At 42.8% G+C, this 13,528-nt stretch overlaps 1 protein-coding gene across 1 annotated transcript in view; it reads right to left on the bottom strand.

The window, feature by feature from the left end:
* The window catches only part of ERCC6 (ERCC excision repair 6, chromatin remodeling factor), a 70,738-nt gene that overhangs the window by 13,651 nt on the left and 43,559 nt on the right, over window positions 1-13,528 (bottom strand). Inside the window, exons 9-11 of the mRNA XM_040242837.1 lie at window positions 5,017-5,187; window positions 4,342-4,518; window positions 886-1,002 (exon numbers count right to left, since the gene is read on the bottom strand). Of these exons, the coding sequence (XP_040098771.1) occupies window positions 886-1,002; window positions 4,342-4,518; window positions 5,017-5,187 (465 nt within the window). The remainder of the gene's footprint in view (window positions 1-885; window positions 1,003-4,341; window positions 4,519-5,016; window positions 5,188-13,528) is intronic.

Raw genomic sequence — 13,528 nt, 5'->3', positions numbered from 1 at the left:
CCCCTCCATTTCCGTCATCCACCCACCTTGTGATCCCCATGCCCCATGGTCCCCAGCCCACTGTCTCTGAGTCTCTGAAGCCTGGCCTCCTACTCCCAAGGAAGCTCAGGACCAGGTCCACAGCCCTTCCTCCATGCCAGCCTCCAAGGGCTCAGACCCTCTCAGCTTGCAAGCCCCTCACTTCAGCAAGCCCGACCAGGCTTCAGAACGTTGCTTGGCGCCCCCTTTCCTGAGTTCTAAGCCACACACAGGATTACCAGACTGGTCTCTTGACAATACCACCTACCCTTCCGGCCAACTGCGCCCAGCACGCCACGCCACCGCCTCTGTCTCAACCTCTGATTCATGTTGATGTATGGCAAAAACCATCACAATATTGTAAAGTAATCATCCTCCAATTAAATAAAAGATTTTTTTTAATACAACAAAAACAATAAAAACAGAAACTGAAGCTATCAGGCCTGATTTCCTAATCATCAGTCTCAAAAATAATCTATCAGTACTTCTTCATCTGCCACCTGTGGTTATTTTTCTTTATCCAACAGGTCCCTAGGTGAGCTCCAGGACAACCCTTCCGTCTTCGTACTAGATCCAAAAACCTACTCATCCTCATCAGGTCAGTGCTCCAGACGCTCCAAAATCCAAGGGGAAAGACTCCCTGAAAGCGCGCACAGCGGCCACCTCTTGTCACCTTTCAGTTACTCCTGAGCCCAGAAGGTTCGCGTGTCACGGGCGGGTGCATACCCATCATATACGCAGGCCCACCTGCCCCGCAGCACCAGCAGCCACCCCCGTTAGCCTCACCAGTTCTGCATGCGAAAAGCAGAAGGAATGGCAGGCACATCGTGCTTTAGCAAGGTTTTGATAATGCCTGGTTTTACAGACCTGTTCGTTTTTATCTGGCAAAGAAAGGCTCATTTTGACATCCGACTTCATTCTCCGCAGCAGGTACGGATTTATGGTATCTCGTAAGACACACGCACACTTATAAGCAGTTTTAACCTTTAGAAAGAGAGAAGGGAAACAATTACTCTGCCTAAGGAATGCATTACCTCACAACTGATTCCAAAGTTTAAATTCCTTTTAAAAAAAGAATGATCAATGGTTGTACAAAACTATTGGAAAATGGTTTGGAAAAATCTAAGTTCCATACACTCCAGGATGCAATAGCTTTCATAAGATGATCAGTAAAAACAAATAAACAAACAAAAAAAACTTCTCAGTAACCAAAAATGTACAAAAGAGCAACCAGGAAAGTTTGTGCCTTCTTCCACCTCTATTTAATTACTGTTATATACTTAAACCCTAAAGTAGAGGTTTATTCAGTGCTTGACCCCACCCCCAAGCAGGGAAAAAACTGCTTTCAAACAAATCTCAGTTTATAATCTTATATTCTCCAATGGCCACAAAGGGGCTGCTACTTCACAAAACCGAAGATCAAACACCAACTCCAGGGAAACGCCGCAGCGAGGGAAACATCAGATAAGCAGAGGTTACTGCCCACAGGAGATTCGGAGCGTAAATTCAAGGAAAGCCCTGTGATCCCAGAAATGAAAGGTCACTGCAGCCTAAAATGCAGCGTATGGCTCTGTAATGGAGCTTGGCCACAGGAGATGGGCACTGACAGCCCAGAGAAAAACAAAGACCACACCCCCTACCATTTACTTAAAGGCAAACAAAGACTTCAATAAATTATTGATACTTAAAAAAAAATCTACATAGGCTTAACAACCTATTGTATACCAGGTAATGGAACAAGAAAATCTCCAACCAAAGCTTAAACAAGTTACCGGCAAAATGAACAATAAAAAGAGCTTGACCGTAATATGTTAATACAGAAAAATTCATGTTAAAAAATTAACATGGTAGAAAAGAAAACACTTCAAAACATCCTAAGAACACCTCACTCAAGTCTGTATGTGTGTTAAACTGATTCAGTCATGTCCAACTCCTAGAAACGCTATGGATTGTAGCCCGCAGGCTCCTCTGTCCATGGGATTCTCCAGGCAAGAATACTGGAGTGGGCTACCATACCCTCCTCCAGAGGGTCTTCCCGACCCAGGGATCAAACCCGGTTCTCTTACGTCTCCTGCATTGGCAGGTGAGTTGTTTACCGTCTGAGCTACCCAAGAATGGCAACTATGGCATCACCGACTCGATGGACATGAGTTTGAGCAAGCTCCAGGAGTTGGTGATGGACAGGGAAGCCTGGCGTGCTGCAGTCCATGGGGTCACAGAGTTGGACACAACTGAGTGACTGAACTGAACTGATGATCTTAAACAAAAAGGAGCAGTAAATAATAGCAACACCCTTGCTCCCAAGGACTTTACAATCTAAGAGAGGAAAAAAAGACAAGTGCACAAACTTCTGAAACAAAGACTTCAAGGAAGAAACAAGACTGTATTTACATCATCTCAAAGTATTCCCCCATGACTTATCAACTATAGAGAAGAAGAGGCAACTTCAAACAGTTTAGAAATCTGGCACACTCATCACCCTACCCAAGTAATCAGACCACCACCAGTGAAGGGATAAGCCCACAGCATGTGCCTCCAGACAGGAACGGAACACTAAGAAACGCCATTTCTGGGATATTCTTGCCAATAATGTGTAACCTGATTCCAATCATGAAGAAAGGAGAGACAAACCCAAGGTAAGGAACATTCCACAAAATAACAAGCCTGTAGTCTTCAAAAATGTCAAGTCATGCAGGCAAAAGAAAGATTAGAGGAACTACATCAGCTGAAAGGAAACTGGAGACATGAGAAGTACTGGGACAACCGACACGATGTGAGCAACATGCAGACTGAAGAACAGAATTGCATCACTGCTGCAAACTGTCTCCTGATTTACACTCCTGTTTACACTATGGTTATGTAAGACATCTCTGTTCTTAGTAAATACAACTCAAGGATGTAGAGGAAAGGGGTATAGTGTCTGCAACTTACTCACATGATTCAGAGAAAAAGATAAACTCCGTGTGTGTGAGAGGTAGGGGAGAGGGTGGGAAGGAGAAATAAAGCAAACATGGCAAAATGTCAGCAAAATGCTAAAAACCAGGGAATCTGGGTGAAGAGTGTACAGGGGTTCTTTTTACAATTCTTGCAACTTTCTCTTAAGTCTGAAATTATCCCAAAATAAAAAGTTAGGGAAAAAAAAAACAAAAATCAGGATACCTAAAGGATAATAGGGGCTCAATGGAGGAAGAGAACTCTTATAATAACTGAAGATCAAAACTCATTTAATCTCAAAATTTTAAAGGTATTAAAATGGTTTTTGATAGTCCTCCAATTTTAAAGATCTAATATCCTTTTTCTAGTTTTAATATTTCAAAATATGTGACCACCTCTTTTGATGGCAGGCTTTATTTCTGTTATAACCTGGCAGGTACAGGCCCCACCTGAGGGCTGTGCAGAGACTCTGCCCCCAAATGCCACACACTGCCCTCCAGTTGGCCCAATGTTTCTGTGTGTGACAATCCCACTGTCAGTCACCCAGACCTGAAACCTCAGGGGTCAGCTGCAGCAGAGCTCGCCCGGTCTCCCCCACCCAATTTCCTTCATCAGTTTCCTTATCCACCTCCACATCTTGTTTGTTCTGTCTAGAAAATGCCACCCGGGACTCTTGCTCTCCACCTTCTTTTCTCAGGACCACCACCCACAACCAGGTCCAGGCTCTCCTCACCCTCACTCCCAACAACTGAGCAGGTCCCTCAAAGCCAGCCTCTCTCCCACCACTTCCTGCAGCCTGAGTGACCCTCCGAGCACAGCTGTTCCCAGCCTCCTGCTCAGACACCTTCAGTGGCTTTTCCCTGCCTAAGCATTTCTGCCTCCCTTCAGGACCCCACTGCCAGCATCCACAGCTTTCCTGCAACTCCCCCACGAGCATCCCCAGTTGAGTCGAGCACGTCTCTTCGTTGCCCGTGGCCATACAGAGTAGCTGCATGCAAATAGTTGCTCTAACCTAGAACGCTCCACTCTTTCCAGCCTGTTTTCCCAGAATCAGATTAAAGGATATATGCCTTCTTAAATCTTTCCTGGTTTCCCCTTTTTCTAAGCTTTTACACTAGTTTATAAGATGCACTTCCCCAATTTGCACAATTATATGCTGTCTAGAACGAATTCACTCTTGTCTCATAAACCTGACTGCTCTTGAATATTTTATATGATTTTTTAAAAGCTTATCTGGAAAATTATGTGCTTTTGAGCAAAAATAACTGTGATTTTTGTAAGCTGGGTCATTCGCCTTACATTCTGAAAGACTTGGCTACAAAGCATAGTATTTAGTAAGACTGTTTTAAGTATTAAAATGCCGGAAGTGTTACCTGCCCAATACATTACCTGTACTGGGGAGGCGTTTGAATACCCCCCCATGGTGATGGGGACTGAGAACTGCTCCATAAACACAGGCAATGTACCCAGCTTTCCCGGGAAGATGAAGTCAAAGAGAGACCACAGCTCTCGCAGGTTATTCTGCATCGGTGAGCCAGACAGGATGATGCGATGAGGCGTGCGGAACTATCACAGGAAAGAAAGCACTTTTCTATCAAATTCACCTTTTAACACATGATCACCAACCCTTCCCCAAAACACTCCCATACGATTCTGTCATTTAACACAACTACGTGTCATTTTGGTCTCCTCTAAAATGCAGACATTTTATGCAACTTCAATTCTTCAATTACACACAGATAAAAAATATATATACATAGATAATGTACATATATGGAAGAATTTTTCTTATTGTTCAAGTTGAAGATTATGGACTAGAGTTGGATGTAGCTACACTCTAACAACTGATCTGTACAAGAGACATTCAGTAATATCAACAATTAGACTCTGAGAAAATATGACTAAGGGAACAAAAAGTGTTCAGCATTAAGCAAAACATGTATTTCAAACTCCTTATGCAAAAGCATAAGGAAAGATTCCCTAAGCGTGTTATTAAAAGCAGAGAGTTTATTCTCAATGAAATATTATCCACCTGGATACCCCCCTTGTTATAAGAAGTCACACCTGTTTGCAAGCAAGGGTGATAGCAGCATTTGGATTTCGAATTTTGTGTCCCTCGTCCAGGATCACGTAGTGCCAGTCATGCCTGCTAATATCATCCTGCATCAGTCGAATGTAGGAGTAAGAAGTGATCAAAATCCCGTGACAATGAGCAATGTCTCGAACTAGTCTCTCCTAAAACGATGACAAAACGGCAAAGCCACTTTTAAATAAGTTAAATGAACATGACTGTTTTTTCAATTCTTTTTTTTTTAATTGGAGAATAATTGCTTTACATGTTGTGTTGGTTTCTGCCATACAATGTGAATCAGCCATAATTTTACATATTTACACATATGTATACACACACACACACACCCCCTCCTTCTTAAGCCTCCCTCCCCTTCCTATCCCAAGCATGACTCTTAAAATCAACCTTTCAACCATGATACAGTCTAAGGCACTTTATGAACATGTACATAAACATCATACATACAATCTAGTTATGTATTATCATACTGGAGATCTACTTTATGTTTCATTAATCTGTAAGTTGTAAATGCTGATAATATAGTCACTATTATGGGGGAAGAGAGTCAAAGAAAACCAGAAAAAGATGTAACATGTAAACACTTGCCCAAATTTTATTTTTCCAAAACATCCTTTGTGTTAATCCATATTAAACTTCCTTCCATATTAAACTGGGCTTCCCTGGTGTCTCAGACAGTAAAGAGTCTGCCCACAGTATGGGAGACCTGGGTTGGATCCCTGGGTTGGGAAGATCCCCTGGAAAAGGAAATGGCAAACCACTCCAGTATTCTTGCCTGGAAAATCCCATGGATGGAGAAGCCTGGCAGGTTACCATCCATGGGGTCACAAAGAGTCGGACACGACTGAGCAACTTCACTTTCACTTTTCACTTTCATATTAAACTTAAAACAAGGTAGATAAAAAATGATTTATGATTTTAAAATGAAAGCAAGAAAATGAAGGAAAAGTCAAGGCAACAAGGACAAACCCAGAAGCTCTAATGATGTGTAACGTGGATTCAAGGAGGACAGAGTACAAGAGATTAAAAGAAGTGATTGTTTAAAATGATACCAAAATACAGAATTGTAAAGTAAAAATTAAAAATAAATAAATAAATTAAAAAAAAAAAAAAAAAAATAAAATGATACCAAAAAATTCTGAGAGACTCGAGCCCATGGAGCGAAACACTCCTGAGTGCCAGGCAGACACACTGGGAAAGCCACACACCTAGACATATACCGGCTAGATGTCTGAATTCCAAAAACAAAACAAGCAAGAGAGATGCTGCAGCTTCTAATCAGAACGAGACAGATGTTTTAAAAAGATTCCCTTCAGAAGAAAAGGACTCTACCTGTGTTGAATATCTTTTCTGCAACACTAAAAATGTCAGAGAGCAAAGGGAAAACCTTTCCATAATTCTAAGGAGAAAGCAAAGATTCTGGAATTCTGCACTGATCCCAAATTAGCAGTCATGCTTGCCAGAAAAAAAGTAAATTCCACCTTTAGACAGTCAAGGACAAAAAATAAACTAGCAGGAGACGGCCTAGCAATGGCAGGCTACATCCAGCTGGTTCAGGGGTGCTGACACTATAAGAGCGCGGTCCCTTTGCCTGGTGGGAGAAGGAGGCTGAGGACTCCACACTCTGCACTGGAGTAAACAGCAGAGCTCCCCACCCGAGGCTCAGCACAGACGGGGAGCTCACAGCACCTCTGAGAAAGGACGGAAGTCCTTACTGACCCCCACCTACAGAAGACAGAACTGTGGCTTAGAGAGAGTAAATAATATTATCAGGGCACAGAGCTGGGAAGTGGTGGGGCGGGATTTGAGCGTAGCAGAGAAGCCGACTCCAGAGCTTAACTAAGCATCAGGCAACACTGCCTCTTACTCAACTGTGAAAGAAAATATTTTTAAGGGAAGATTACATGTAACATACTTACCAATCTTAAATTATTACAACAATAATTAAACATTAAAATAGTAAAATAATTAAACATTAAAATATTGTTTTAAATACTAATGAAACTGCTAAAAGGATCTAAAATGCAAATACTATATATATATATAATACATATATAAAGGATCTATTTTTGCATTACTGCAAGTCCAGTAAAACAACCAAGAGTGAGAACAGGGAAAAATAAGAGTGCACTAGAAAAAAAACCCCTTACCCAAGGGTAGGAAGGGGTGTACGTAGGTAATACTGTTCAGTTCTTCACCATGACAGGAAACAGGCTGAAGCACACTTGCCAAAATGTAAGCCCATTTTCTGATTAACAGCTGCTGCCGCCATTCAGTTACTAAGTCGTGTCCAACTCTTCGTGACCCCATGGACTGCAGCCCATCGGGCTCCTCTGTCCATGGGATTCCCCAAGCAAGAGTACTGGAGTGGCTTGCCGTTTCCTTTTCCAGGAAATCTTCCCGACCCAGGGATGGAACTCGGGTCTCCTACTTGGCACGCAGATTCTTTAACACCGGGAAGCCCTAATAATGGTGGTTTCGTCGTGTGTCTTCAGCATAAATATCAGAAAAGCAGCAGACTGTAGGACTATCAAACCACTGTCAGGCAAAGAAAGGAACAGGGAGCAGACATGTGGTTTCAGACCCAACTGGAGAAGGTGATGGCACCCCACTCCAGTGCTCCTGCCCGGAGAAATCCCGTGGACGGAGGAGCCTGCTGGGCTACAGTCCATGGGGCTGCACAGAGTCAGCCACGACTGAGCGACTAAACTTAGAAAACTAAACTTCAGACCTAACATTCATTTTGGGGTTGCCATGTGACAGTGGGCTGACGGCACGGACACTTTCCACTCGGAGAGTCTGGCCCACCCCAGACTGGCACTGAGAATCAAGCACACGGGAACTGGTAAAGAGACGCCAAGGAAATGCAAACAGAACCTGGGAGGCGCGGCCCCTGCTCCTCAGAATTCCACATTAGCAGAGAGAGGAAGACCACAGGCAACTGGAAGCTTACAGTCAGGGACAAGGGATCCAAGGCTCACCACCAGTGAGCTCCTCCTGCCAACTCTCAGCAGAGCCTCAGCCCACACCAAGGTCCTCATTCCTCACACCCCCGAGGCTGAACTCAAACCAAGCAGCCACAGCAAGAGGTGAAAAAGGGACAGTGAGACAGCAAGATAAAAACAAAAATCAGTGACGCTTAAGGACAAAACTTCACAGAACTGATAAAGAAAAAATGTGAACAGCTCTTTGAAAAGACCCCAAAAGAGAGAGACCTCTGTAAGGTCAGCCTGAAGAACAGACTAACATGGCAGCGTGAGACACGTCAGTCACACAGAGGCAATGGGCACGAAACAGCAGCCACGCAGTGTGGAATTCAACGCCACCTGAAGCCTGACAGAGGACGCCCACTAAACACAAACAAGTCACCGAACGGACCCGAGAAAAGCGAGACACACCGACCAGACCCGCACCTGGAGACCTGAAAACAGCGCCAACTGTTCCCAGCAGATCTACTAGACCCAAGGGTGTTATCAGTGAAGTGGGTATCGACCCTGCGATTTAAATGGCTCCAAACACAGAACAAGAAGACCGGCACAACACTGTTTTCAAGACTGACAGAAGCAACATGCTCACATCCAGCCCTCACTCGAGAGTCATTCCTTTAAAATAAAAGTTCAGCAGCATATTAAGCGAATAAGCCATCACGGGGGTAGAATCGCTAAATATTAGGAAAACCAATGCAATTATTCATATAATCATAATAACATAAATTTTATAAACTCAACATCTCCAAAATTATCATCTTAATAAACAAGAATTAGAATCTTTTTTAATTCAATAGAGTATAAAGGGTGTAACACTGACCAAGAAAATCTTGAAAGAGAAAAGAGAGAGAAACTGTCTTATACAGACACACCTCAGGCTCACCCGGAACTTCAGCGGTCAGAGCTGCAACACCTCGTACTAGTAAAGCTCGGCGAGTGGGAGCTGGAGCATCGATATGACACTGTTGTGCCTTCTCCGGATTCATGAGTTTCAGCCCCTGCACGAACCTGCACAGAGGCCACACCGATTTAACCATTTCCCGACTTTTTTGGGGGGTACCTTATGATGAATACACTGCCTCGCCTCCACCCACCTCTCCCTGACCACAGTGCTATCCATGGCCTCGGGCCCCACCACGGCAGCGAGTGTCCAGGGAAGACAGGCAAGCTGCCAGAGGTACACTGCTCCACCTTGCGCTCATCCCACCAGCGCTGAGATCCCACCTCTGGCTGAGTCAGAAGCCAGAGGCGACTGCAACAGCTCCTCTGCCTCTCAATTTTCCACTGGAATTCTGAGCAGGCAGCCATCGCAACTCTATCCCCATCTCCCTCCTCCTGGGAGAGCAGTGGCTGCTAAGAACCAAGAAGCAGGCGATGAGGGCAGCAGCAAATGGACACACAGCCGCGTCCTGTGCCGTGAGTTCCAGGCATGGAGCTGTGCGCACAGAGAGAAACGGGAGAGGAGAACAACAACCGTTTGGGGCCTGAAGTACGGCAGAAGTGAAATTACCACTCACGTTTATAAAATGTCCACTGCATCACAGCCAAACCCTGCCCATGTGGGTCCACTTGTTCACGACCTTGGAACTCCTAGCTGCTGAATTCACCAACTCACCACCGTCATTCCACTACACTCCAAGGAACACCACCCTGAACTGGATTCGGGACATCCCTGTACCACAGTTAAACCGAGACGCCAAGCCTCCCAGTTACGCGCCACCAGGGTGATGCTTAGCTTCATGGGCATGTCCAAGAATTGAAATTTGTTTGGGAAATTCTGTGATTTAAGCTATAGCTAATAGAAATACAAATTTTCTACCATATTCAGAAAGATGTATGATGATGAGTAAGAATCAAAGATGCTTTTGTAAAAAGAGTAAGAAATTTGTTGAACGTCTGCATTAAAAATATAACCTCTACTTAACAGCCACGGGGTAAAAACACATCTAAGACTATTTGTTTTCACCTGATTCAATCTCAGAATTCTGTAACTGCCTAGACTGGAGTTTCAATAATGGTGAATTGTTGAATATTATGGAGGTCTCTATCCAAACACTTAAGACAAATCATCTCGGGCGGTTTCCAAATTAAAAGCTTGTAAAATATGTAACCTCTCCTAGTTTTTGCAATTAATAGGGTACATCTGCAATTAGCCTGGCTTACTGAATGCAGCGCTGTTGCCATTAAAAGATGTCTGTGAAAGTGCTGCTGTCATTACGGAGGCTCAGGAGGCCAATCCCTCCTAGAGGGCAGACAGCGGGCTGGTGGAAAACAGCAGACATAAATCACACTGTCAGGCAGCAGGGGGAGCGGAGAGGAGCAAGGCACCCGAAGGCCATTCACCGCAAACAGCCAGGCGCTGCCCAGGCAGGGTCTACCGCACCTGCAATTAATTAAAATTTCCTTCAAGCCAAATCCTTAATAAACAAGGATTTGTGCTGACAATGAAGAAACAAAGGGCCCCGGCACCCTAATTTTACACTATCCCTTACGGAACGAGAGCAGCACCTATCACGCCTTGTACCAGGTGTGCACGCCGTCTCCACAGTTAACAGGAACTCACATCACTTTGTGTTATAATTCGTGCACTTGGAGTGGATCTGAAATATTCAGGGTGCTTGAGGGACCACGCGGTCCTTTTCTACTTTAGTTATGTTTTTCCTTGACTCCCAGCTTTTTAAACAGCCAAGTGTTTTCATGCTAGCGTTTCAGAAAACGGGCCTTTTCAAAGAAGATGCGATGGCAGTGGTGCCAGACGGCCCATCCCCGGGTGGCCTGCTCTCTGCTCGCACCCTGCCTTTCCCACAGAAGAGTTCCCACACTGTTTCCCTGCGTCCTTTTGGAGCCAAGGTACCTAGACACAGCGCGGAAAAGGTCTACATGTGAAGCACTGGCAATATTTTTGATAAAGCGAGTGTGAACTTTCTATCTCAAGTATAATTATACTGAATCAGAAACACCAGAACGTCTTTTCTCAAGCATTGAGAGGAAGAGGCCTACCATATTCTTTGTTTTCAATAGTAGGAATTACCTGAGTAAACATTATATGCTGGGGAGCACACCAAGTTTATTGTGCACCTATATGAACCCAACAAATTCTCAAAAAATTACTAAAAAAAATACCCATTTTCAGGGGTTCAAACAAGGCTCAGCAAAGCTGAGCAACTTGCCCCAGGTCACAAAGCTATAAAGTGACAGATCCAAGATTCAAGCCCTGGCCTGGTAATTATATAATCTGTGCCTTTAAATCTTTATGCCACTGCTGCATTTCCTAAACCTATGGCTCTAAGCATCATAAATGGATCAAAATGATAAATCTCTTTGAACTATTAATATCAAAACTGTTTCACAGTATTACCATGTCCTACAAAGCAGGGAAAGGTGAGAGCTTTAAAGTGACAACTGTTTCAGAATATAACCCAGACATTTCTCACTAAACATCGTCCAACAAATTGAAAAAAGGGTACTTAATAATTAAATAAACTTTACAACACAGTGCTAAAGATACCACCACCTGCTGTGAGTTATAAGTATTATACAACTGTCTCCTTGTATTATCTTTTCATGTATTTTCTTTCCCCAAGAAAATGGTTAGTTTTCCAACGCCAATTAGAAACATCATATCCATTTTTTGCAACCCAAATAACATCACACACCTACAATACTGTATTTACAAGTTTCTCTCCATTAGAAAAAGGGATCATAAGACATAGTGAGAAAAGGAAAACCCTAGGTTCCTAGTAAATGAGATTTCAACTGACCATTAAAGGAGATTCAGAGCCTGAAAATCTGATCTGATTTGATCATTTGACTGAAAATATTGGCCACATATTTTTTTTTGCATGGTTGCTGAGTATTCATTTGATAATTCAAAATTATGCTGTCAACCAAAGAGAATATTAACAAAGATAATACAGGATCACATGGTGAGAGAGGTGGAAAGCTAAAAGGCAATTTAGGGAAGAAAAATGATAGATAGCTCCATTAGAAATTGTTTGATCATTTGATATCTATTCTCTAAATGAAAAATTTTTTAATTTTTCAAAGTTTAACCTCTGCCAGTTACAACAAATCTTTAGAAAAATAAGAACAATCTACTGAATAAGAATAATAATTCTGGCATTATTACATTGTTAAGCTTCCCAAAGAGAAATTCTCTTCCCTTCCCTATTTTCTCCAGCACTGAATGTCCCTAGACCAGAGTGCTGCCATTTTATTTAGATAGGACAGCCAGTGGGCACAGAATGTCTCCCCATGGAAGAGAGAAATTTCAGCCTACAATGGAAAGGAAGTTAGACATCAAACGCTGGCTTAGAGGACAAACAGCACTTGCAGGACGTCTGAAGTGTGATTAAGAGACGTAAGCTCTGTTGCAATTTAGCATATACCTGTAAGCCAACAAGTGTGCACAGGTGGTAAGGACGATCTGTACACAATGGAACAGATACAAAAGGAAGAAGCAGGGGAATCAGATGCTACTCAGGGCTTCAATCCAGAAGCCAGAGTTCTGATCTCGGAAATGTTCAGAAACAAAGACTTTTGTTTCCAGGATTGGAAACAAGGCCTGTGTGGAGGAATGAACACATATTCAATATGCTATCATCACAAACAATAAACTGATACTAATATTAGTAATAAACTGTGTTTCTAAGTGGATAGTATGGCTTGAAAGATACAGAAGAACACCTTTTCAATCTTTTGCCTAACAGCTTACATCTTTAGGGATATGAGACGCTTTATAACGGAAAAGAACTATACAGAGAGTTAAGGGTCAGAGTAAAACACAAGCCTCCTTACTTTTCCTCAAAACTTAAGTAAGAAACTTTCAGATTAAAGTCCTCAGTAAACCATTAAGTACTAGGAAAACTATGAACAATTATATGCATGCCCATATCTGTGCATAACCAGACATCTCAGAAGGTGCAGACCACTGTAAAAAGAAGTGAATCATCTGTTCTTTAAGGTTTTGTTTGCCCTCCAGGCAAGTGAAGGAAGCAAGCCTCCTCAACAGAGGCACTGACCCATCAATGCCAATCCCATCTCCATTCGTCAGGCAGAGCGTTTCGCTTGCACGAAAGCTGCTTTTCAGGCTAACAGAGGAAATACAAGCGGGCCATGATATGGCGAAGGTGTAATAGAAAAATCGCGAAGAAAATAAAAGGATAAAGAGGAACGTGTGGAAAACGTGCTTTTTAAAGATACGCCATCAACTAAAGAATTCTGGTACAGGACTCTGCAGTACAGAACATTAAGAAATGTCGAAAGACAAAGAAGTGAAAGAAGGAATCAAAAATATTTTACAAGGGTGATAACAAGATGGTTACAACAATTTAGCTTGACTAGAAAAATGACTGAAACTTATTATCATACTGCTAAAAAAACCACTTTTTAAAAACTGCAGCGTTTACCTCACTTCATTAATTATTTCAACTCACTTGTTTTTCCATTTATCGTTTAAAATTCAGGGCAAAGTCAGCTGGTTTCAACAACAGCTAGTAAA

This window comes from Oryx dammah, unplaced genomic scaffold (genome assembly GCF_014754425.2).
Source record: "Oryx dammah isolate SB20612 unplaced genomic scaffold, SCBI_Odam_1.1 HiC_scaffold_6, whole genome shotgun sequence".
NCBI classification, from domain to species: domain Eukaryota; kingdom Metazoa; phylum Chordata; class Mammalia; order Artiodactyla; family Bovidae; genus Oryx; species Oryx dammah.
This window is presented reverse-complemented; position numbering and strand designations above follow the sequence as displayed.